Source organism: Patagioenas fasciata, chromosome 2 (assembly GCF_037038585.1).
Source record: "Patagioenas fasciata isolate bPatFas1 chromosome 2, bPatFas1.hap1, whole genome shotgun sequence".
NCBI lineage: Eukaryota > Metazoa > Chordata > Aves > Columbiformes > Columbidae > Patagioenas > Patagioenas fasciata.
This window is the reverse complement of record NC_092521.1, coordinates 146,338,471-146,365,444: the sequence shown is the minus strand read 5'-3', so window position 1 is coordinate 146,365,444 and position 26,974 is coordinate 146,338,471. Positions and strand designations below refer to the sequence as shown.

At 40.1% G+C, this 26,974-nt stretch overlaps 1 protein-coding gene across 11 annotated transcripts in view; it reads left to right on the top strand.

The window, feature by feature from the left end:
* Window positions 1-1,496: 1,496 nt before the first annotated feature.
* The window catches only part of ADAM22 (ADAM metallopeptidase domain 22), a 128,528-nt gene continuing 103,050 nt past the window's right edge, over window positions 1,497-26,974 (top strand). For all 11 annotated transcript variants that reach the window (XM_065831143.2, XM_071805161.1, XM_071805160.1 and 8 more), the window contains exons 1-3: window positions 1,497-1,649; window positions 1,827-1,987; window positions 18,684-18,760. In XM_065831143.2, coding sequence (XP_065687215.1) covers window positions 1,592-1,649; window positions 1,827-1,987; window positions 18,684-18,760 — 296 coding nt within the window. In that variant the 5' untranslated portion in view covers window positions 1,497-1,591. The remainder of the gene's footprint in view (window positions 1,650-1,826; window positions 1,988-18,683; window positions 18,761-26,974) is intronic.

Sequence of the window (26,974 nt, the reverse complement as noted above, 5' to 3'; positions counted from 1 at the left end):
GGAAGGGAGGGATAGAGTGGCTTGGTGGGCACCTGGCATCCAGCCAAGGTCAAACCATCATTTTGTCCATGTTTCCATATCATGAAAACAAACTGTGTGAAACTGAATTTCTTCTATCTACCCTCTAATTGCAAATAACAAGAAATCAGGCCAGGAGCTCTGACTTTCCCCAGCAGGTGGCTCCCCGGGGCGGCAGGCAGCAGTTGCTGAGCCCTGATGCCCAAAACACGGTCCCTCCCACGGGGGAGTCCACGGAAGGCAACCTGGCAGGGTGAAACACTCCTAAGAGCAGAAATGAAGGTGTCAGGTGTCCTGACTGTTGCTGGTGCGAGCAATGCGATTAATAATATTGATCTGCATAATGGTTTTAAGATCATAAAAACAAAGAATATTTGGTAATTGTTCTTTTCATCTTCCAGACTAAAGTGAGCAGCAGCTTTCAGTGCCATTTACTGTGATGGCACCTCTTTATTATGTGCATGTAACTGGTGTAAGACCTTGCTCGTGCGTAGTTTGACCTCACGTTTTAGTGCCTGGGTCAGTATCAAGCTGCATCTTCCACTGACTGATCTGCTTTGACATTCCTCCTCCTCTCTCGACTCACCCTAACTGTGTGCCATGGCAGCCCTTGCTACTCCCAGTTCAGGAAACCATGGGGGAAGGTGTACTTCAGGCAGCTGCCACTCTTGTCCCATTTTCAAAAAGAAACGTAATCACAGAAGGTGAGATGGACGGTGCTGACAAGCAGTACCGCTGCCCGCGGCTTCCCGGTAGGTGGGAGTGTAGAATTGGGTTGCAGGCGCAGCCATCCCTTTGCTGAGGGAGAGAATCCTCCGGTTTCGGGGAATGGACATCGTGGAGACTCCTTGACACTTTGCTTTAGCCTCTTACTTAGTCCAGGAGAGTGTGTTGTAACTTGAAATGAACGATTCTCTGTCGTAATCCTTTGCAACTCTCTTTTAAGTGTTAGTCCAGGTGAGAAAGCGGGAGAGAGTGCAAATTTAAGAAAAGAAGGAAAAAGGTCATAGATAAGGAAACGGAGGTTTACTCTGAAAAGTGACAAGGGAGGAGAGAGGGACTGGTGGCAGAAGCCCATCAGAGGAGGGGCGGGGGGCAGTACGAGCAGGTGGGGAGGGAGAAGGCTCCGGCTGCCTCCGCTGAGAGCCCCCGCCTGCACCTGGCAGGGCAGGCCAACAGCGAATCCAAATTTTGTAGCGGGAGTTCCTTAGCCCCGTGGCAGCGCGGTACCGCGGCTGCTCCACAGGGCGGGGGGCGGCTGCGGACGCTCCGTAGCGCTCCCCTGACTCCGGGGCTTCCCCTGAGTCTCACGCCGGTACCTCACGCTCTGGCAAACGACTACATTTCCCAGCACTTCTCTCTTCCGAGCGGGCTCTGCGGGGAGCCTCCCTGACTCTCGCCATCTCCTTCCCTCGCAGGGGGCTCGGCGCGGCGGCGGCGGGGCGGAGCTCGGCAGCCCCGGCCCCGCGGCAGCCGCGGCCCCGCAGCCCCCCCGTGCAGGCGCGGAGCCGGCGGCGCACGGCGGCGGAAGACGGGGCGGCACACGGTGGCGAGCGGGGCGGCGGGCAGCGCCATGCGGGCTGCCGCCTGCCTCCTCTCCCTGGCGCTCTGCGCCCTGCCCGCTGCCCCAGGTGAGTTGCGGCCGCGGGGCAGCGCCGCCGCGCTCGGGGCAGGGGCGGCGGTGGGGACGCGGGAGGGATGTTCCGCCGAAGGCCGCTGCGGAGCCCCGTGGAAACGGAGCCCCCGCTCCAGCTTGCGCGTCGGGGGCGAGGGCGCAGTCGGGTGACGGGTGCCTCTCCCCTGCCCAGGACCGGCGACAGCGACAGCGGGGCGGCGGGGCGAGAGCCGCTTCGCGGAGCGGGAGAGCATCAGGCCCCTGCGGCTGGTCTCCGGCGGCGGCGAGGGCGGCGGCGGGGCGCGGCGGCCGGCGCTGAGCACGCGGGTGCGGAGCGGCGCGGAGCGGACACAGGTAGGCGGCGGGCGGGGGGAGCCGCGGGCAGCCCGGCACCTGCCGCCGCGGCCTGGCAGGCCCGGAGGCCAGGGGGACGCGGGGTCCCCTGCCCAAACGCAGCGGAGCCGGCGGTGCGGTGTCTCACCCGCACCCCTCCCCCAAGCGTGTTTTTACTGCTAACGGATAACGTTTCTTTAAAGCGTTGCTCGGTGAGAGGCGCGGCTGGTTTTCCCATTGGTAATGCCAGTCCTCCTGCAGCAGCGTCCAAATTAGTTAAAATGGTCCCCGCTCCTGTGAATTCCCTCCCCCGGCCGTCGGCGGGGGCTCGGGGCAGGCAGAGCCGCTGCCTGCGGCTGCCGGGGGCTCGGAGAGCCACAAAATGAAAGTTGCGGTGCCTTTGCGACAGCTGGAGTTGAAGCGCTGCAGCTTAATTTCGGTTTCTGGCTGAGTGTGGGCAGGGTGGGTTTGTGTTCTGGGGATTCGAAAATTAGAAATCAGAAGGGAATTGCTTGAAATGTAACGTGAACTTAACGTTGCAATTTAACTTACATATTATTACTCAAACTGGGATATGTTTTCAGATTCCTGTTATATGAAGACCAATCCCTATGACTTTTAACAAATACCTACCCCAATTTATATTAAAATACAGTGATTTTAATTTTGATGACTAAGCATCGCATTTGAAGTGGTACATGACTGTTACATCTAAAGGGAAAAAAACATTGAGTCTATGCAATTATAGACGAAGGACATAAAAAATTTGTACATTTCAGGTAACTGCTGATGTCCAAGATGAGTTGCAGGCCTCTGTTTCCTCCTTTTCCGGTTGACTACTGTCTTTTTAACAAAATAGAAAACAAAAAAAGTCTCAGATTTCTTTATAATCTATAAAGTGTAAGCACTGACAACTTGCATTTTTTTGTGTGTAGTTAAATAATAAACAGTCTCTTCATAGTGTATGTATTTACCTCTGAATGTAACTTATTCTATGTAAATATTTTTGAGATGTGAAGGCCGTATTTACAATACAATGAAACAGGATTATAAAGCTTCCAAAATGTGTGCTTTGCTTAAAAATGAAAAACAAATCATCTCAGGATTTTATGGTTGTTTGAAGACCCTTGGCCACTCACAAGTTCAAACGTTTTGTGACATATCTGTTTAAAAAGTAGTAATGGTTGCATTTGGATCTTGTATTAATGATTCAAGTAGTGGTCTTACAGAACAGACCATTAATTAATGAGTTTTGTTTTTCTGAATGTCTGAACTTTTATTCACCAAATCTTATGCTCATAAAATTTTCAAGTCATCCTCATTTAGTTAAGTTGTTAGTATTTCCAGACAGAAAGGAAGTAACACTAGTGGGATAAAAGGGTTAAATGCCTTTCTTTCACAATAGTCTCCATGCTAAACTGAGCTTACATGTGTAGAGCTTTGCGTGCAAGAACTTTTCCTCCTGATCAAGAAGTTTCCCTCTGCTGCTTAAAATACCCACAGCCTCTTCTATAGTGTCTGATGGTTGTTACCCCCTGAAGGATGCAGTAGCTGGCAGTGATTTGGAGGAAGAAAATAATGGAGTGAAAGCAGGCCAAATCGAGTGGAGCAGTACCAATTTTTTGTGCTTCTTGCACAGGGCATGGTTACATCCTAAATGCAAGATACTGTGTCCCTCCTCTGGAGGTCTGAGTCAGCTCAGTAGCAAGGGGCCAGCAACACCAGTGCCTTTGCTTAGCTGAAGTTTTGTAGAGGCTGCATTTAGGAAGTTATATTTGCAGTAATAGCGTTAACTGTTGCAGTCAAGTAATTTAATATCCTGACTCTTAAAGTCTAGCATCCCATAACAAAAATGGCACCCTTATCTCTGCCAGAATGCTTATCAAAGTTACGGACTGAGTTAACTTTTATGGTTGCTTTTGGGTGGCTGGTAAAAGTCACATGATATAAAGCTACTGAGTGCTGGATTCTGCTCACACATGAAGACACCCATACCTGCCCTGAAGAGTTAAGAGTCTAAGATCAGTGGCATAGAAAGGGTGGGAGAACACAGGTGCATTCTCCATCAATAATATTTTCATATGATGTATTAGTTTGTTTCCATGCCCTATTCTATCAATTGCTAGTAGTCTTTGGACAGCTATGATCCAGAGTTAGAAAAACTAGTCTTGAGATTTCAAACCAAAGCTAATGGCCGTGTGGATTAGTTAAGGAGGATGCTTCTTGGATGAGGTTGAAGCATTCAAGAAAAATTTCTGATGGCTGAAGGACAAGTAGCCGTGTCCAGAAAAGCAAAGAAACCTGAATGGGATGGTGCAGTCAGAGGACTAGGCAACGAGGCTGTGGCTGTTGAATTAATGTCAAACAATATAATTGTGTTTTGAATTGGATAAAGATAAAAGGAGAGAGAGAGAGATAAACTGGAGAGAAGGAAGTCACATTAAATTGGATCAGATTCCTTTAATTCCTGGATGAAAGCTTTAGCTGTAGAAAGGGCAGAAGTCATACAAGAGGGCTGCAAGCCTGAGTTTGGCATTGCACAAAGGGAAATGAAGATGATCTTTCAGGGGGAAGCAGAAGCAAAGCATGGCCTTTGCAGATCAGGAATTTCAGAACAGTCTTATGATGGATTTGAGCCAGCGGAGTGTAGTATGAGAAGAGGAGGTGAATGAGGGAAATTGAAGGCAGAAGTGACTGGGAAGTGATGGTTGGTAGATTTCTAAAAATCTTTTTTTTTTTTTTTTTTAACATGTGTTGAGGTTTTTTCTCTAGCAACATCCTTTGATTTGTTTAGTTGGTTTTGTGTTTTTGGGTCCTTGCCATTGCCATAACTATTGAGTGACTTCTCTACATGCATACTTTACTATTAAGTAGTAAAGGATATAGTCTGTGTACTCATTCTAGAAACCCAGAATTTAAATGCTTAAGAAATCCTTGTGTTCACAGTTGTAGTTGTCCAATATTGCTGGACTCCAGAGCACAGCACGAAGGAAATACTGTAGGCTATTATGTATGTTCATGTTGTTAATGTTCTAATGTACAGTATGTAGTGGACATTGTAGAACTCACATGACTTTGAGTTTCTGCTTTTAATTCCACCACAGAATAGAGTCACTACCAGTATCTATGACATTCCTGTATTTCAATTTCTCTGTTCCCCGAAGGAGGCCTATTAGCAGCTGCATAGCAGTTAACCTAAAGAGTAATCATGATAAGATGTATCTGAGAACATACTAATATTAAAATTATCATTAATGCAATCCAGGATCTTAGCAATGGGCACTTAATTTACTGTTGCATAAATAAACCTATTAGAAGTTGAATGTCGTCTATGGCAGGCGCATTCAGTGAAGGCTAAGCTAATGTTTTTTGTGTTTAAAAAAGAAGTTAGTTCCTACTGTGGACGTTTATAAGGAACCTTTTAACTCCATGGCTTGAGCCATATTTTGACATTGTAAGAAAAACATGGGAAATCACAAGTTTCTTAATATTTTCCTTTAGTCAATACTGTGCAGGCCTGTTCTTCATTTAAATATGGGAATGTGTAAGAGTTCCTCCCCACTGTCTGTGTTTGTTTTTCAACCTGAGAAGGAGAGCAAAACGAAACACGAACTGGAGTTTGTACTCTATGTCAGTACCTCATCTGGAGGACCTTTTTCTTAGCAATTTTCAGTGGATCAGATGTTCTGGTTGTGAAGATGAGATTCGTTTCCCAGCTGGAGATCACAGTACTAGACCTTTACATGCCTTCTCCCAACGGATGCCTCCCCTCAACCCTGAGAGTAACTTAGCAGTGATCTTGCTCTCAGCTGGAGACTGCCACTCAGTGCCAGCAGAGGAGTCCAATTCTCCTTGAGGCCAGCACTTTTTGTCTGAGGGACAACTTTGTTCCTTTTGTTGCTTTTATTGCATTTTCCATTTTCGATATATCTGGGTGTTGATATGGAAATTTGGGTGATTTGCTATAATTTTCAGTGGAAACAAGGTCCTGAGTCAATGACCTGCTATGGGCATGGATTCACTCATCTCTGCTGGTTGTACAAGATATTCATAGCATAGCAACTTCTGTTTCTCAATGTGTTTTTCGTTTGCTTGTTGCCAATTGCCATGAAGGTATGCTGAATTCCTTCCGAGTGAGTAAAAGGGCTGATCTGGGTGTAGGGAACCTGGCCTGAAGGGCTCCAGGACTGAACTGTGTCTGGAGATAGAAGTGCATGTTGTTTGTAGTCCAGAATGACTCAGTAGTTTTCAGCAAAGTATTTATTTGTCTTCCGCAGTCTGCATTTCTGAATTGTTTGTGACCAAATGGTACAATTCCCCACATAGATTTGGAAGGATAGCTTACAGATTCCTTAGATAGCTTCTTATTGCTAATAGTCAATTGCAGAGAAGCTCTGCTCTGTCATGCTGAACTCACGTACCTCTGCTTGTACCTGGAGTGAAATCTTCATTATTTATTCAGGTGTTGCCTAGTCTTTGCTATTGGATTCTCTGACTTCTTGGCCCGTTGCTCTGGTCTTCGAACAGAATATTCCTATCCCTTGGAGATGCTTGTGAAACTGCTGACTTTGTCTAAAACAGTCTCACTTTCTGTTCTGATACTGTCATCTTCTGTTGGTATTATAAGTTCCTGTGTTGGGTAGCTCAAACAATTAGTAATTTTCTTGGTTAAAAAATAAGTTCTGACTGTTGAGGGGATTATAAAACAGCTCTAGAGTTTGTGACTGATGGATGATTGTTGAAAAGAGAGCTTTCATGAGAAATTGTCCAATTTAAAAAGTTCTTTTCTGCCCACTTAATCAAATGAGTGCTATCTCTTGGAAAAACTTAGGCACAATTTTTGATCAGCTATCACAAAACCAAAGGGGGAGGAGGCTAAACTGGGACTGAAGCTGTAGTGAGTACTACATGCATTTGGTTTACTGCCAGATTTTATATTTTCCTGCCTTGTTGCCTCTTCTCCCTCTTTCCTTAAGGTTTATAAGGTGTTAGGCAAAATGTGTGTGATCCTTTACTGGGTGTTCAATGTGTACAGGATAAGATACTTCATGAACCTAGCAATATTTTATGAATATGTGAATGACAGTTAAAATATCAATACTCTTGGTGCAAGCCCTGCCTTCTTGAAGAGGAAAAAAAGTGGTGAAAGCCAAACTTTGCTGTAGATTGCCTCATGATGCAAGGGCATTGAGAGTGCCCCTTGATCTCTGATGTAGTAGGGACTTTCAGATACACCTTTTTATAAAATATGTATATTCAGTGTGTGTTTTTGTATTTTACAGTCAAAGAATATTTCTAATTTATCCTTCTTTGGAAGCCCATTTCAGGGAAAGCCTTTCCCTACTTGATAATGAGATTTATTATGATAATAAATGGATATGTCCAAAAAATCATCCAGCAAAAAACCTCTGGTAGCTGCTGCTTCAAAGTTCATGTTGCAGAAATATTGTATCAGGACTCAGATTTTGAGGGGTGGTTGAAGACATAGGTATCTTTGAAAATCTTAGTTCCGGGTAACAGGGCTGCACAGGAGATCTTTATATTGTGATATCATCTCTTGCTTAGAGCATAGCAGAGCTGAAAAGAAAGATATTCCAGAAGCTATGGCTTAATCTCATAAAACATGCTTTTATACAGTCATGAAGGATCTTAAAGGCTCAGATGTAAGAGTCCTTATAGAAAGTATTTTTTCCAACATTCGCCTGTTGTCATGAGCAGTGTAGTGACTACAAAGTCTGACGAAGAAGTCCTTTCTAGCTCCGATAATCAATATATCTGTATTCACTCCTGATCTGTGTTGGTGCTGCTGAGTGTAGGACCAAACTGAACATTCTTTCTGCCTCTGTTTCACTGAAGATACCTGTTTTGGGACCCTTGTTATGGCTAATGATCTACTGTAACACATTCATCATACAGCAGCGTGTTGCATTCCAAGTAGTGTCATGATATATTTCACTGAGATTTACCCAAATTGTGCAGGAACTACATATGAAGTTAACATTCACTTTAAAATGTTTGCCACAAGACCATTATGGATGTATAGGTTACCCTGTCGTGGCAGATCTGGTATTATATTATTTTTCTGGTACTGCAGGTCCCTTTTGTAATCTTCTCAATAATCATACCAGTCTTTAAGTGACTCAAGTCTAACAACTTTTCTTAGGGCTCTTCAATTATCCTGTCAAACACTGCTTAAAGGTCAGTTGAACTGCTTAAAACCTTCAAAAGCCTGATAAGGTTCAGCTCTCTACATTGTGGGTGCTTCTGGCTAGTGCTATCTCAGCATTTTTCCCTCTCAGATCAGCTGTGTTTGTGTCCTTCCACTTACTGTGGCCACCTCATGCCAGGTTTCTCTCTCTTGCGAGGATGGGGATCCTTGTTTTTGGCTCACGTGGGTTTGAGCAAAAGCTACTTCTTCTCCTGAGTAGGTGGCCCTTCTGCTTCAGAGGAAGTAGCTCACTGGGCTGTTGTCAGATGATTTGGTTGCCAACCTAGGCCCATGTCTATTCTCTGAGTCTGGATAACTATGGATATGAAGGATAAGTCCAGTACTCTCAGAGGATCGAGCCCACCACTCTTGGACACAGGATTGTGGTGTCTTCTTATGCCGAATCTCTTTCTCATTCGTTTACTGATATGGTTCAGTTTTCTGATTCCTAAATAATCTTTTTTTTAAAGTATTGTATTTTCCACAAACAGTGTAATTACATGTTAACCAAAACCGCTCTATTTAACATCTCCAGAAATCACTGTGACTCCCATCTTGTCTCTCTTCTCTGTAGTTTTCACTTATTTAGTTTATTTAAAAATACATCAAATTTGCTATGATTGTCTGTAGAAACCTTTTAGACAAGAAAGCCTTCTGAGGTCTTCTAGTCATCTTCTTCCCTTTGGCTTGCGAGTGGCCTCCTGGGTAAAGTATGGATATGCTGTTCTGAGGAGATGCCTTTTGGAGTGTGTAAAGGATCGCAGAAACTTGTCAGATGAAGTTTGGCTTTTCATAGCCACAGGTGTTCCCTGATAGTACTCCTTGCAAGCTATTGCAATATTTGCATTAATTTAAGGAGGAGAAGTCATTGCTGCGGGGATGAACCGTGCAGCCGCAGCTGTGCTGAGCCACAGCTAAGCACGGAACAACATGTCTCTACTCAGATGGAGGCATGTTCAGTGCAGAGAAGAACTTTGTGCACAGAAAATTACACCTGTGCAAACTTTTTAATACTTTGGTGGGATGACTGTGTGAGTGAAGGCTCGTATTTTTTCTCAGAAACTTAATTGTTTGAATGTTGAGCAGCAAAGATGGCTGAGGAGCCGCATGGCAGTGCTGAGCGTGTGGACAGGCTGTGACGTGCACTTGCACAGTGGGGGTTAGCTGATTGGGTATGTTCAAGTGGAAAGCCAATGTCACCTGAAGTTAAAGACATGATTATGTAGAAATCAAAGAAAATGACAAATGATGTAGAGTTGTTTAACTGTTGAGTCAGTAGGAGTCCAACTTGAAAATTTGATTCAGATAAAGAAAGAAGCTCGGCATTGGGCATTGCTGCTGGCATTTGCCATCAGACAGTGAAATGTGGTGATTCCTCTGGCAATTTGATGAGCTCTGATTTGTCTACCTGCACCAAATTCACTCTACAATCTCTTTTATTTTTTAAATTTTTCTCTAAATGAAGTAAATGTTACCAGATCAGAAAACTGTAGCAAGTGACCATGCTTTAGAAAAAGCATACCCCAGAATGTAATATTAGGTCAAGGTTTAGAAAAAGTTGTGTGGGTAAATGCCTTTCAATGGTGCCTTGATTCTGAAAGTGTGATGTATGTGAGTGTGGAGGCTACAGCCCAAACTTAGAGCTCAAAAATTGCTCAGAAGAATAGCAGTATGTGGGAACATGATCTGTTCCAGAAATGTCTCCTTAGAGTATTTCAGCCCCTGAAATTTTGTGGGAATGAAAAGAAATCCTTCAGCTGTTTCAGAAAATATATACTGTGAAAATGTTGATTCATTTTGATGTCCTAGGCTGTATCAAGAGGAAAAGGAGTTTTGAGCTTTGCTTTTCTCACACTTTTAAACTTTAAATAGGACTTTGATACTTGAATGCAGAGGGCAAGTCATATTTATAAATTATTATCTGTGGAGTTGATTGAGCAATGTATTGGCATGCCTAAGGCTGCAGGTTTTGTCAAGCTCTTTCTAGCCCATGTGACTGACAAAATGTTAGTAAACTTCCTGCTGTTGCCTGAGAACCGTTTATGGGAAAAATTATGCATGTTGTTTGACTCTAGGTGTCAAAGAATGCTTGTTACTTTTAGTGGGAAGAGCTAGTATTTTGGTAAGCTGTCTTCTGTATACAAACTAAATGTAAGACCAGTTGAAAGTGTTTGGAATATGTCACTGTGTTGCTAAAAAATGTTTTGGTCATTGATGCTTGTATAAAGGAGCAAATTTAGCGTACACTCTTTTTATTATGTTTGAATACTTTATTTGTAATGTAAAGGCAGTGTTAATGGAGAGTTTTTGCGGATTCCTCTGGTAGTGAAACTCTGTTCTTTTGTTTCTGAAGCCTACAAGAGATGCTGAAAAAGGGACCCTTCTCTAAATGTTATTGATTCCCTTCAGAGCTTGGAAAACACACAGCTAAAAATGACATCAAGGCGCCATCTGCTTCAGTGAGGCAAATGCCTTCACTCCTCTTAACTGTTAGATCTGTTGAGCTTTCCTTCCTGCCTAAGTGGTGTCCTTGAGACAATAGTGCTTTCTACAGCTGAGTGACACAGTGATCCAGATGGGTTCATCCTCGAGTGCTGCCCTTGTTGGGTGTTCTCTGTCCCTGCAGACACATTGTGCCTTGGTTGTTTGCCTCATGCTGCAGCTGCACAAGAGTGACATCTCCTTTGGGTTCTGCCCCCTTGAAATCAGCAGTGGTTCTTTCCTTGGAGAGAGATTATCCTTGTTGGAGTCCTTTCCCTCTCACCTCATGCTTCTTCACAAGGAAGAAGGTTCACCGGCTGGTTGCACGATCAAGCCCTGTATTATCTAGTGGGGCAGATGGAACGCATTGCCCTACACCTGTTGTATAGAATCTAGTGTTGCTCTTTGTGTTATATCTGACCTTTTGAAATCTACAGTTGCTGTTGGGGGGCAATGGAAACTGCTGTGTCCCTGTGTCGCAGGGGGGTCTGTACTCCCTGTCTTGGTTTTAGAAGTGTGGTCTTCAACAGTCATCAAAGCTTTTTGTATGAATTATGGCAGGAAAACATTTTGAAGTTTACAAGTTTTCATTCTTGACTTTCCTTTGTTTCCTATTTGTAACCCAGTGCTTTATTAATTACCCTTAAAATAACGTATTTTATCATACTTTTCCTAGCCATTAGTCTCTGACAAAGAATCTCATCAAATGCATTTTAAAAACACAGGACTGAGCTGTCGCCAAGTTTTCTGGTTTTGTCCCAGTAGTGATATTTTTAAGACCTCTCGCATATTAGTTAAATGTGACCTTTTACACATGAGTCTTTGCTGCTTCCCTTTCAGAAGAAGTTCGTCCTTTCACTGGGATATGAAGACTTTCACAACAACAGCAGTTGCAGTAATTAGTCTCATAGGAAACCAAGTTATAAATGAAATTTTCTTTAAGTCAAATGAGTGTTATCCTCTATACATAAAAACACGACGAGTATAAGATCTGATACCATGGGGGTTTTCTGGTGCTGAAAACAAGTGTTTGATTGCCTCTTGGGAAGCAACATCTTGCCCATTCAGTTACTTAAATTTGTCCTCTTAGATCTGTAAGATCAAATGGTCGTTCATGCTAAATTTGCTAGCAGTGACAGCCCAATAGTTTTCCCGTCTTTGTTGCTCCATTTAACCTTGAGTGAATTTTTTGAGAAAGATGAAGTGGAGGTGAGAAATGTGAGCAAGAAGAGAAGTTTTCAGGGGAAAATAAGAATTATTTTTTCTTAGTCAGTTTGCTGCAACTGTTCAAAAGATACTCATGATTTTGGAGTGCTGAGTGCAAGTCTAGGATGAGATGTGTGAGCAGATACAGCCAAGTCCATCAGAGCTCAGCATCACACCCCTGTGGGATGTCAGGAGGATCCCTGCTGCTACCCAGGGGCTGCATGTGCAGCAGTGGCGACTGCGTAATATATTGCATCGTTTTGTGCTCAGGACTGCTTTGTCCTGGTGCTGTTCCCCACATCCATATTTCTGGGGATCTCTTTTACTTTACCATATTGAGTAAATTCAAACAGTTGCTGATTTCAAACCCACACAATAAAAGGTTTGTTTTTGTTTTTGTTTGTTTTTTTTTTTAATTTACTATTGAGAGGAATGATAACTGCCATTTTAGGGGTACAAGTTGTCCTTGCTTCTGGCTCTGATTTCATTGATACTATGATGTTTATGCGGAGAAAAGCTATTTCAGGTCATGTTTATGACTTTGTCAAGACCTACATCTGCTGAGAGCTGGCAAAACCCCACCAAAGTGAACTGGGCCATTGCACTGCACTCCGGCGGATGGTGTTTGACTCTCCCTCTGCCTCAGCCTCATTTGGCATGGAGAACAGAAATGTGATCCAGGATTCAAAAATGAACATGGACCTCTTAAAAATCTTTTCTTATTTCTATATTTTCCTCAGAATAAATGACTTGTGTACTAAATGTACCCCAAAGAGGCAGCTGTAAAAGCCTTTTCATCAAACCATGATTCTGTTCTGCAGTTTTTTCATGAAGTATCCTTTTCTTTTTTTTTTTTTTTTGGTTTTCCAGAAAAAGCCCCATAGATACTTAGATTTGTACAATGGATAAAAAGAGAAAGCTTGCATAAAGAACGACAAATAATGATGATTAATATAGTAAATGAGTGCCCATGGATATTTTGAGAATGCTAGAGAAAGTAAAAAACAGACTTTGCAGTTCTTTAATGTTCTGTGAGATGTGAATCCAGTTCAGTGTCACTGAACTTTCGATTAAAGTTAGATATTTGCAAATGGCAATAGAGAGGGCCTGAGGAAATCATGTTGCATTTATATTTTATTGTGTTTTTTAAAAAGAAGGTTTTTTGGCTTGGAGATATTTGTTTTATTATTAGACCTAAGCTTATTCCTGAATTTTGTCCCTGAGGAAATTTTTTTTTTCCCAATACAACTAGAAAAGTAAGTTTTCAAACAGATTTCTTATTTTACGTACAGCGACAATATACTGGATTTACTATTAATACAATTTACTCAGGATTTTTCACAACATAACTGAGGCTGAAACCTCTCCTATTATAATGTGTACATCTGCTAGTTAGCACTGTATTCCTATAGTGTAGCATAAATTTATGTGTAATGATGATTTTAAAAACGATAGTTAAAATTATTTTTAGGTAAATCTACATAAAATGTTTAGTATATTTTTCATTTAATTTCACTGATGTATGTATTTTGATTTCCCATGGACTTACCTTTGTCCTTAATGAACTTAAGAAACAATCATTTCGTACACACTTAAAGGATTGTTAACAAGCTGAAGGTTCTATTCTACTATTAAATAGAGAGGGGAGGAAAATTAAATTAATATCTAAAGGATCTACTCTTCTATAAACTTGACTGACTCCCAGAATGTCTGCTATAAAATGTCATTGTTCTTAAAAAGCTCTGAAGCACAGCTTTTAACTTCTCTTGCTATAACATTCTGTATTGTTTTCTCTCTTCATTCTCTTGATGCTTTTTTCAAGTCTACAAATTTGATCAAAATCTTTTCATTAGAAAGCACAATGTTGTATGTAGTAGTAAATATAAAATTATTTACATCACAGATCGAGCTTATGAATAGGATTTTATCATTTTTTAAGACATTCTTCTCTTTTGAAAGAAATTGTTATCTCTTCCAGCAAAAGTTACTACAAAGCATCTAAGTGCTTTATGAAGGGTAGTTCAGAAGTAAGAAACATATTATGAGGAATTGCATGTTATATCATACTATATTTTTAATTATCTATTTATCTGTTATTAATACTACTATATTTTTAATATATTTTTTCTTATTTTTATTAGTCATCATGTTACTATGCTGCTTTCAGCCCACTATGCTGCTTTCAACACCCACCATACACAATGTGAGGAAAATGTCTAAAATATTTCCTTTCAAAATTCTTGCTAGTTTGATTATTCAAGAAAGTGTATAACTTGTAAATGTTTTACTGGTAGTTAAAATATTTGACCTATTGGAAATGAAAATCTTCCAAACATTACCTGCAGGCCAGTGGAATGAGGCTCAGCATTGATGTGCAGTGATACACGTTGGTTGCAGTTTATGTGCATTTCCTTTGCAGGTGCTCATTCTTCAGGGCCAGTTTCTGGAGAAAACCAATCCCCAGCAGGGGTACTGAAGGGACTGTATCAGAAATCATAATTATTCTGTTGTGTTTCTTTGCAATAATGAAAAGTCATGCTTGGTACTGATTGCCCATTTCCTCTGTTACTGCAGTTATCCCCACGGCATGGAGCAGGTGAATTAAAATAATTGGAATCACATCCCTCTTGGTTTGGCAGGAAGGTTTGCCTACCGCTTTTGTTTTTTATAGGATTCAAGCTTTCAATATTTGTTTTAGATACAATATCTTTATACTTAGTGATTTGAAGTAATCCTTTTCACTTCATTTATTTTTGATTCCTTCCAGACATTCACTGAGATGCCTAAACTTTACAGTCTTGAACAGAAATTCTCTCTCAAGTAATTGAATTAGATGCATGTAATGCTTAGTATTTTCTATAGGGGGGCTTGCAGGGTAGTACACTTCATGTGCCACTAGAAATTGCATCTGAAAGTACTGCAACTAATTTCAGAGTTGTTACTGGTATTTTCCCTCTTCAGTTGCATGACATTAATATTTCAGAACATTTTGTGTCGGAGGTACAGCACTGCGCTCTTCCATTAAGTTGTTAGATTCTCCTTTCCTGGGTCTTGCTCATACTCTGCATTGAGTGCATCTCTCCTGGTCTCCAAGAACTCCCCATTTATGACTCAGTTGTCATCTCTCAATGTGTCATGCTTATGCCTGTTAAAAAAGCGTCAAATTTTCTGAGAAAGTTACTGAATGGCATAATTGATTGTCTTGCTTCAGTGGTTTAGAGGAGCCTTTGCAGGTGTCTTTCTTGTTACTTCTGCTTGAATGAGGTGGTATAGATGGAATAAAAGTTCTTATTTCCTTTCTTTGGGTTCTTTTATTGACGTATATCTATGAGTGTAAGCCTCCTTTGCAGCTGACCGTTTTACCTATTCACTGAGCAGGCAGGTAGATGTGCTCAACATAATGTAGCGCCAAGACTTTCTGAAATCCCTTTCTTTATTTTGTGGTTCTTGACTAGATATTCAGAAGAATTATTATCCTAAAAATGTACTGGCTGGCAGTCTTAAGGTACAGTTTTTTGTTACGCTGAATGAGATCTGTTAGCTGTCATTGAAAGAGAAATCTGTCTTCCTCTTCATTCTCTCATGTATGTCCCCTCCAGCTTCTTTCCATCGCATCTACTAATGGTGTGACTATATAGTTTATTTGGATCAGCCTATCTGTCTGACAGAAAACGGATCCACTCCAAGTAATGATTAATTTTCCGATGCTGGTCTGACTTTCTGGGTAGTCACACGAGCCGACAAGGGAGAGCAGATGGAAACATGTGGCCAGGATGGAGCAGAACTGTCCATTTTTGGCAGCAGCCCACAGCACACAGTGTTGCAGTGTTTTACAACCACATATCAGGGTTAAAGGAAGGGCTGCAATTTCTGGAAAGGGCTGAGTTTGTCTGGCTATCCAAAACATGCATCCTGATATCTCAGATGTGCTTGATTGCACTTGAGCTTAAACTTAATGGTGAGCTTCCTGGGTTTGCACCACTTGTCTTGGGGGTGGTTACTCCGTGTAATGTTTTTCATCTTCATTTGTTAATAGGCATTTTCTCCCTTAAATCCACATTAGCAGCTTCTGTCAGGGAATAACTGTGATCCAGGGTCACCTCAGAAATACATTAGCCTTGTAATTGTTTGTCTTAGAGACATGTTCAAGGGAGGAAATTTCCCAGACCAAATCAATATGATGCAATATACCTAGCAGTTAAAAAGAAAACCAAGCCAAAAAACCCTGGTCATTTTTGCTCTTACAGTGAATGAGGTGAATACATTTTGATATACATGTCAGTATATGTACATTTAGAAATGTAACTTAGGCTTTTTATATTCATCCTTAGTGATGAATTCTCTTTTGGTACCAGCATATGGTCATATAGGAGGCTTAGTTATAATGCGTACAGAGCTAAATGATGACATGTATAGCTATGTTGTTAGCAAACAGAAATAATGAAGTGCTGTACAGTGTTCTTTACGTTTAATAATGTAATGATGAAAAGCAAACAGAGGGGCTGCCGTTACTCCTTTGATCAGAAAGTGGTGGTAGTGGTGCAGGTAGGTAAATGAAGGTTAGTTAAGGTTAACAAATGTGCTGCAGTGGGAATGGCAAAATGAGCATGGCCCCTAGTACCTTCTCGGTTCTTGACTGTCACATCCTCTTTATGAGAAGCAGCCTAAAAATTCACATCTAGCAAGAGAAGAGAGATTTTAAAAATCATTCAAAGCAAACTCTGCTGCCTGAGGGTTGGAAGAGAAATGCAAATGCTACCATGATAATTTGTTGATGCTTGGTTTTGCTCTGTTTAGGATGTGATAGCTGCTGCAAGCCAGAAACAGCTAAATGGTGGTCCTAGGTGTGGGTGGCTATACATGCTACGGGTGTCTGTACATGCTGTGGGTGTCCACTGTTGCTTTGCAGGTACCAGCTGGCTGTGTCATGGGTTATTTGGGGCAAGCTTGAATCCCTTAATTTCAAAAGGGATCAAAATGGGTGATGTGAGGAAATTACTGCCTTTTTTTTTTTTTTTTTTCCCCTAAGCTTTGTTGGATAGAAAGTAGGATTTTAATATTGATGGTAATTTGTCATGGAAATCATTTACCCAGATAAGGCAAAATACATGTTATATTCAGTTAGTTGGTCAAAGATTATATGTTTGTTCAACAGAGATGCTCTTTAATCATCCAGGAATTACAAGAACCACTTAGTGAAGACCTGTGACCTGTTTTACAGAGCAGGTTATATGTAATGGTGATAGCTGAAAGGATATCTGACTCTGAACTGAATCTATTGAGGGGTCTTCTAATAAGCTTTCCAGTTAATACTGGATCCCTCTAAAGAGTAATTTAAATATCTGAAATTTCTCATCACGCAATTTTGCGTGCACAGTCACTGCAGTGGCACAGCTGGGCATTTTTACAGAGAGCTCTCAGCCTGACCATCCTCTAATAAGAGAAGCTGTCTTGACTTTTTTTTTTTAAAGGAATCAACTGTTTGTAAATATTTGTTAATGGTTAGGGTTTATTTATTAGTAGTAATGCTTATATGTATAGACAAAAAAAGAGAGAAACCATTCCATTTGAAGGGCAACTCAGAAAAGCAATAAACAAACAAGTTGTGATTCCTTTAACTTCCCGTTTCTTTGATCCTGTTCTTTTCCAGGGAAACTGGTGCTCTCATCTCTTCTGGATTTAATGCCTATTGAAAGCCTGCCAGTAGTTTTAGAGAGAGTGAATTTGATGATTCACATTATCCCATCCTCTCCTGATTTTCCCAGAGTTTTCAATAAATCATTTGTTACAGCTGTACTGTCCTGTATTGGATTTATTTAGAATAGTGTAGTTTAGAGTTGTAAGTGGTTCTTCGTTGTTTCTTCTTAGATTCCTCTGTCTACATGCTTCAAATCTTAATGTGCAGATTTCAATGGAAAGAAAATAAGAACAAAGTTGAAACTGCTCCAAAATGTCTGAAAGTAGCTTTTCTTATTAATTAGCTAAATGACATGGCTGTTCCCTTTCTTGGGAGTTTTCAGGTCTAGAAACAACTGTTGCTTTTCCATGGGATAGCTGAATACTTTCTTCCCCTATGGCTAGAATAAATGTTCTTTTTCTGGCACGTAATGAGTTACAAAGTATTTCCATATTTATTCTCTATAGGACTGAATGAAAGCAATTAATTCAGGGAAGATATATGGCAAAGAGAAAGAGATGTTACTCTGGCACCCATTTTTTTTTTGGTTGAAGTTTTGGGAGCCTTTTGGAAGAGATGGGTTACAGAGTGGAGTGTCAGAGATTTACAGAAAATGCAACTAATTAGATTTTACTCATTGCTATCACCTCATTGCATGGACTTAAATAAGAGTCTGTCTGTCTGAACAGTTTATTTCAGGTAACGTCAGTGAGATTTGTGAGTGTATCCTGATCTGACCAAACCAGTAACATCTCAGCTGTTCTTCACCAGCCTATATCCAGAGTCAGACTATGGAACAAGGAACAAAGTGGTGAGGGGAAGGCTTCCCCTTTCCTCTGCTCAGGGTTTTGCCCAGGATGGAAGTTCAAAGAGAACAGCCAGTGGATGGGTTAAGATGAGGGTTACTAAGGCAGAACCTCCCAGTCACAGGTCGTGTTCTTGGGAATTCTTGAATAAGCCCCACAGATTCAGAGAATAGGTATCTTTTATTCATTATCATAGACTGCTTTGTCTGTTTCAATGAAATTTTGTTTGGTTAATGACATATTGTTACTTACTAAATATGTTTACTTTCTGCATTCAGAAAGCTGTATGATAGTCTTTGTTGTGGCTGAATACTAATTCCAGTCTTTTCAATGTTGCAGTCTACCCACATTGCTCGAGCCAGCTTCCAGGTTGATGCTTTTGGATCATCTTTCATCCTAGATGTCACGCTAAACCAGTAAGTAATGGCTGGATCTCACTTTATATTTGTTCAAGACCCAGTGCCAATGAAACGTCATTTTTCAATGGAGATTTTAGAGGCTGTATTACAGCACAAGTGCTATTGCTAGGTAGTGAGTTCATCTGTAGTAGTATATTTTAAGTTCTTTTGTTATTTTCCCAAGTACCATTGTAGGCTTTGATATTCTTATTGTTACTACATAGTAGCTATTGCAGTGTAACTAACATTTTAGTGTTATAATTTCATTTGCCGTCTTTCAGTTTACCATAAAGGCAAATTACTCTACTCATGCAGAGCCTCTCTGGATATTAAAAGATGGAGTTGCTGAAAACTAGTAGCTGTTAGCATTTTAATAGCTGAATGTGAAGTACTGGAGATACAGCAATTGCACTACATTTAATCCTCAAAAAAGAATGAGATGGATAGTTGGGAATGAAGTTTCTCTGGATGTGTTGACAGTCTTTTGGGAACATTATAAGGTAGTAGCACACTGTGAACTTCAGCTGATGAGGGAAGATTTAACAATAGTTCAACTTAAAGTGAAATCTGGTAATGAGTTTTTGAAGTAGCCTTTTTTGCACAGCTGTTTTTAAATAGTTTTTTGCTTTTCTTCTGTGAATTGAAAAGAGAATAAATAATATAGTAAATAGAAATGCTTTGTTAAGTAATTCAGCTCCTATTAATTGAACATGATGTTGCTTGGTTCAGGGTAAGAGCTTGTGCTCAATTGCTACATGTTTTTCTGCTATAAAGATGAACCACTCAGGCGGCAGTGGGAGCCACTCAAATTTCATTTTTTTTCACTTGTAAACACATTTTAAACAGTGGCAATTTCTACATATGCAGTGACATGAGTTAAAAACCACATGTGAATCCTGCTGGTTACAGATGGCAGAGACACTGTTGGAAGGAGAGCAAAAGAGGCTGGTTTAGAACTATGATTTTATAACAAATGCATTTTAAAAGAATTCTACAGGACACGGCATTGACGTGTTTGTTGGAAATAGTTTTGTATACATATTTGTACCTTACTGAGAGTAGGCTGCTGAAACTTGTTTTTGTTTTGGTGGGTGGATTAATGGTGTAGTCACAGTTTCTGAAAGGTCAAGATTTACCTGGCAGTATGAATTTCAGGTCATCTTAATAAAAATAAATTCATTTACTAATGGTATATGAAAATACAAGTTAAGGATGCGATATTACGAACGGCAACAGTTCTCTGTAGGTGGACTTTTTGTGCATATGTATATATGCACATAAACACACACAAACACATAGATTTAAAATTTGATTTGAGCTGGATCCTATTTTTACGTCATTGTTTTGTTGTCTTTAATTATATTACACCAGTATTTGTATGGGTTACACTGTCAAAATGTGTTCTTATTACTCCTATGAGTGTCAGAATCCAACTTAAATATGAACTTTTCCTAAGGACCTATGCTCTCTAGAATGTGATAAAAGTCCTGTCACAAATTGTGCAAAAACAAGGAGGCTGCAAGGAAATTAAGATGTTTGGCTTCTATCATGATATTTAAATCAACATTTCAACTTCTTCTGAAATAGCATTTACAGATCACCAAATAAAAAAAGGGCTCAAGTACATTTAAAATGTATTCTTACTTGCTATTCCTGTGAACAAATACATTCTGTTCATAAGGCTCTCTATATTTTTCTTCTCTTGCCATTCTTACTCTCTATAGTATATTCTATAAGTATTTTCTGAGGGTCCTGAGAGAAAAGCACTAATTTTTTAAGGAGCGGGTTGCAAATGTGACCCATAGTAGCTGCAAGTAACTGAAAAGTAGTTGAATACTTGAAAGGAGCAAGATTCAAGATTTTAGTTTTTCACTGGAAAAAGTATCAGCTCACTATTTATAACTGAACTTCTGCTAATATCAAAAGCATGCTGAAGCAGGCCTCTGTGGTAAAATTATCTTTTATGAATAATATACATTTGAGGAATGTTAAAGGAAGTATGGGGGGCAGAGAGGGGAAAAAACATTTAAAATACATAGGTTGTCAGAAAGGAATCTCCCTGCCTTTGTCAGTTTTTTTCTTACAGTATGCCTATTTAAAGGTTGATGTGTATGACTCGTATATCTCAGCGTCACCTTTAGTTACAATACCAGTGATGGACATCCACAGTGAAAGTTTTCATTCTTCTTTATGGTTCCCCAATTTATGGAGAAAAAAAAAATATAGTAGCAAACAGGGTGCTTTAAAAAATTAGAAACTAAAATACACCCCTACTCTCTAATTTCTGTCTGCAAAGAGATTTTCATCATTGGCTGCTTTCTTTGTAGACATTATTTTCTGTCTTCTTCAAACCCATCTTTTTATCTGACAATCAGTTTCTCAGTTTCCTCTGCTGCATTTGCCTGTGCTTTGTTATACATCCCTCTGTTAGGTACCCTTTCGTATTTTGTATCCAGTTATGTTTGTATATTTTCCATCTCTGTTCTTAGTCACTTCTCTGAAGAAGACATGTTTCTTTCTCTTCATTTTCCACCAGGAATGATTGTCGCTTCTGCCCTTGTCTGAGATGCCACACAACTTTCTTGTTTTTCTTGCAGCCTTTTTCTTGACAACTTTTTGAACACTGACAGTTGAGGCTGGCAGACATGTTTATAGTCTCCTGTGTGTGTCTCTTCTGTTGCCTGATACCCTCTGTTTTATCTCTTCACCAAGGGAGATGCTACTAGTGAATCTGGGTGTTAGCTGAAGCAACTTTCCTTTCCTGGTCCCTTCATCTGCCACCTCTTACAACAGTGGCCTGTCCCCAGAGGCTCATCTGCAGTGAAACAAGCTGGGAAGATACAGGAGGTGGACAGGGAAATTAAAAAACAGAGGTTATGCTGACATTTCAGACATGAGGAGAACTGAGACCCAGGGTGGGATGTTCTGCCAGTTCTGGATGCAAGTGAGAGCAAGGAAAAATAATTTTCTAGCTGGCATTTCCGTGTGGCAGTTTAATTTAACATTGAAATCTGCTTGCTTGCTTCTTGCTCATTTTGGATCTCAACCAGTTTTGAATGTGGTCTTCACATTAAATGCAGATGTGAGGTACACAGAAATATTGCCTTGAATGGTAATTAGAAAAAAAAAAAGCTAATATACTTACAATGTATATTTTCCAGTGGTAGTATTTTTTTCCCCCTGAGTTGCCACAGTGTCTCTACAATAAGCTTTTTTTTTTTAAAGATACAATGTTTCTTATTTATGTATTCTTTTGGTTATTTTTAACAAGTTCAAAAGGCTGAAGTATTTACAAAGGAGCTTTCAGATCGAATCAGCTATATTTTTAAAAGGTTCAGCCCCTTAGGCAAAGGTTAGGGATACAGTAGCTGCATTGGTGTGTTTATGAATCGCTTCCTTCAGTGTCCTGATGTGTTCAGAACTGTATCCAATGGGAGCTCTTTTCTGTGGCCATTTTCATTAATGCCACCTTTGGCATTAGCAAAGCTGTGGCCCGGCTGCTGCCCTGCGCGAGCAGGTGCTGCTCACAACCTCCCCTCCTTCAGCCAGTGCCCAGCTCTGGCCACCAGCCCACAGCTGTGCAAGTTGCATAGCAGTCAAGTGTGCTTATTTGTGTTTTTTTTAATTTCCTTCCCCTTGAAGTTTTTAATACTGTGGTGGCATCTGTGGCTCAGCAAATGGCTGTTTCTTTTTCCATGCAGAATATTTCTTCTTACATGTAGCCACACAACCATTTACACTCTCACGTTGTGTTGTGATTACACGATTAAACAGCAGAGCTCACCAGAAAATGGGGCATGTTTCCAAAGGCCTCTTTGAGGCTCTTTTGGTTTTGTGGACCGTGTGGATCTATCTGAGGAGACCTGGGCCAGGGCATATCCCACCTGCTTGTAAAGTAAAAGAGGTATAATGGTAGAATGGGCCATAGCAAACTGTGATCATAAGGTTGGACTGGGAAAGAGCACACTGCAAGTTTGTTACAGAAAAACTGCAGTATTTGTGCTTGTCTGGAGTGGCACAGGGTGACCACCCCACTTTCCCTTTGTAGCAACTATGATGGGCAAGAAAGATAATCATGGTTCTTCCTTGCTGCATCATACAAGGGGTCTGGTGTCTACTGTCATGCAGAAGAGCAGAGGGTGTTCCTAGAGCCCGAGTCTGAGTTGTGGTCACTTATGAGGTACACTGTGCACACCAGTTGCTCTGCCAAGGGGACTCATGGCCTTCAGAAGGGTCCCTGGATCATCTGACCACCTGAAAGACATGTCCAGAAACCCTGTCCTCTTTAGGAAGCCCACACATCTGTTCCCATCGAGCGCATGACTGTGTCCCAGAGGAATACCAGCAGTGTAGAAATCAGTGGTTATGATGATCAACGACGTTCAGAATACTGGGAGATCTCAAATAAGAAAATTTTATAAACTCTGTAGTCACTCTATTTTTTATGTGGAAAATGAAAGCCCTTTTCTCTTAGTTTATCAAAAGGTAGGCAAAACCAGAAGCTTCTTTGGAAAATATTGATAGGTATTTTGTATATTTCAGTCTTAATTGAAATCGTTTCTGGTTAGTGATACTGGAAGATTCCTGGCACTCCAGGACTTAATTATTTTATTTTGCCACTGAGTGGTTTTTGCAGCTGCTGCTGAGAAGGATACAGACATTCCTCATGCCTTGTGGGGAATGCTTATTAGGAATGTCTTTTAACTAGAGTTTTGTAAACTGTTCAGAATCAGATCATAAACTTCATCAAGAAATCCTGAAAACAGAAGCAAAATAAAAGGCAGCTTGACAGACAAGTGCCAGCTTTTTCATGAGACAAACTGCTGAAACCTTGCCTGTAATTTCTCTTGGCAAATCGTCTCCAACACTAATATCGATGTGTCATGTAAGCTGTAAATGAAAAACATATTCCTAAATTTGCTCTAAATCATAAACATTTGACTGTGTGGAATTCAAAAGGATTAGCTTCCTGACATCATTTAAAAAATGCAGTTACACCGTTCCTGACTATTATAGTGTCTGGCTGGTCTTTCTCCTGCGTTGCCTCCGTGAGTTTTGCGCTGCTCCTGGTCACCCGTGGGCCAGGTGTGCGGTTGAGGACCTGCATGCGACGTGACGTGATGTGACCCGCTGGGTTGTGCTGACAGGTGCGAGAGGACCTGTCTGCCGTTCGTGCTGCAAAAGTACTCTGTGCTTTATTATCTCCATTACTCATGTAATGACTCCCGGTAACTGTTTGGATAACTGGATGGGGTAAGTGATGGTCAGATCAAGCCTAAGGAGGAGCAGCTCTTCCTTTAAGCAGTTTTGGACCTCCTGAAAGTCCAACTCAATCCCTTATTAGTTATTTTAATGAATGCCTTGGCTGCACACAGTCCCAATTGTTCTCATTAGCAGCTGGAATTTATTCGGATCGAGGGAATTCAAGGCCCGTTCACTTTTCTTACTCATGCCCTGTGCACGCAGGCCGAAGAGCCCCACTTGGGTACAATCACGTTTTTGTAATTGATTCTTACTTAATGCCTTTCTTCTTGTACCCTATGAGAGTGCTCTGAAAATTTAATTGTAATATTTAGTACCGATTTACAGGTAGAATGATATAGACTGTGTTCAGATCTCCTGAATGAGGTACTGAATTATGTTCTGCACTATTTCAAAATTATTTTTTAAGTGATGCTTATCATGTGTTCTGTCATCAGAACCCCAGCTGACCCAATAGAACCCCATTTTGCAAAGTTATTCTTTCCAGCTCCCAGTCTGTGATGGAAAAATTACTATGGTCATAATTGCAAACCAGACTTAATAAACACTGTTTCTCTAATATTGATTGCTGCTTAATTTCAGAGGTTGGTTTTGTTCTCTGGGAGGCACCTCTGTGTTAGCATGCTTTGCTAACACCTATTTTGTCTGTATGGCTTGTAGGTTTTTTTATCTTTAATGAAAAATGTCAGTTCTACGGAGATCTCTGCCAACTAATTCTTTTAAGTCCTTTAATAACTTCTGTGCCTTTTCACCAGCCTCCTCAGTTTAGCAGTATACTTACTAAATTGTAGACTTGGTACTGCCTTTTGTCAGTGTGACATATAAATGTACCACAACTTAACCATTTCTAGTTGAGATACTTCTTTATGTAGTTTCCAAGATTTTCCCAAGTTTTTTTTTCTTTAATTTTTCATTTATTTAAAAAAAATTCCTTCTTCCAAACTCAGAACTGACTGTTTAGTAAAGGTAAACTCTGTCTTTTTAATCTTATTACATCATCCCTATTACTATTATTGAATTTTTAATCCTGTACAAGAAAAATATCAGGTTACTTTGACAAGAAAAATTTTCCGTAAACCTATGTTAGTTATAAGTAAGTTTATTATGTTCCTTTAAATTTATTGTATAATCTTCTGTTATACTTAAGACTTCTTTTGGAAAGGGCAAATTGCTTTTGATAACTCCATGACATTTTATTATTAATATTATAATTTAGTTTTAGATTAACATATTTCTGTTATTATTAGTCCTCTATCATTGTCAATTAATTTTTTTGTTGATTTAGTACCAGCTACTGGCAAAGACTGTTGAAATCAACAGAAGTTTGCTACTGAATTTGATTGGATGGGGATGTGAAAAGTTTAAGTGATGTCTGTGAAGCACTTGCAAGTGCTTACTTGGCATTCTGGTTAAAATGAGTACAAAAATGTGTAATTTATTTCATTCGTGTAATATTTCCAAGTGTGTCACTGTAAGGTAGTTTCAGTCACCTGTGAGAGAATTCCCCTGATGTTTCTGAAACACTACTTGAAGCTCGATGCTTTGTGATTTCTAGGAAAAATAGCATTTGAAAACATATGTGTATACAAAATCTGTGCATACCCTTTTCAGATAATTTCCTAGCCTATTAAAAAGGGTTTCTGAAAAGTTCAGTCCTTTGTTTTCCTCTCAAGGGGTGTGATAAAGAGTATTTTACTGCTTTTAGGTAATTGCTTTCACTGGAACAAATATTTGTTGGTTTATAGTACAGTAATTAAAACATATGGGATTATCAGTACTGAGTAAATTGCCTTTCCGTGATCTGAATTTTTCTGACACAAAAATAATTATAGAAAATTTATTACTGTGTGTTTGTGAGTGTGTGTGTAGGAAGAAAATGATTAATTATTCTGGAGAGATATTATCATTCTATTACTATAATGTTTTTCTTTCTTGATGATATTCCTTAGATTACCAAATCACTTAAGAGCTATATATCTTATGCAGACATATACAGAGTTGTCTCATATGTACAGATCAATCATGTGCTATATTTAGCATCCTCTTTAAAGTAAAATGGCTTAAACTATGGAAAGAATCAAATTGCTTAGCATGTTTCAGTGCCTATGAATTTATCTTTGAAGTTCTTAGTGTCTCCAAGTGGCAGTAACTTTAACAATCCATCAAGAATGACTTTAAAAGAAAAAATAATTGTATTTTTGATTTAGCCTTTACAAAGTGACTGTGCTACTCAAAGTGCAGTTTCTGGATTTACTGTTGGAATGGAATTATATCCTCATATGCTAACATTTGTTTGGGCACCAGAGTTTTTACTTCAATGTCTGGATCGTATATACGTTGCTGCCACTTCTGTAAATAGCATAAAACAAACCGCTGACCTTTCCAACTATTTTTATATTTGGTTATTGTTTAACAGCTAGAACAGGATTTGTTTTTACAAAAGCAAGCAACAACCATACAAGTTGGTCAAATGAAAGCTATTATCTTTTACTTTCTGTCACTTAGATTCTCAGACCACTGTGGTTACAACACTACTACTGTCCTATGAATTGTTACATATAAATACTAGTCAGAGTAAGACATATGAAGAAGGTAGTAAACAAGAAGATGCATGAAGTGGAATGTAAAGAGCAGGTGTTTTCTGTGCTGTCATTTACAGTGCATCTCCTCCAGGAGCCAGCAGCCTTACTGCTGATACAGTTCCCCTCATACGCTCTCCCTGTGTTGTACAGCTGCTCTGCCCTGTTTTTTACTTTATCCTTGAGAACTCCTTCGGCATTATGACCTTCTGTATGCGTGCATTAAAAATAGCACTTGGAGAAACAAAGGAAGTGCTGCGGGCCTTTTAGCTTGGGGCTCAAATCCTTTCCTCAGTTAAGCAGTGAAATTAATTGGAATCCCCTTTTCCAGACAAGGAGCTGAGTAATGCATGAAGCTAGAATGAAGATATGGAGAATGAAAATAGTAGAA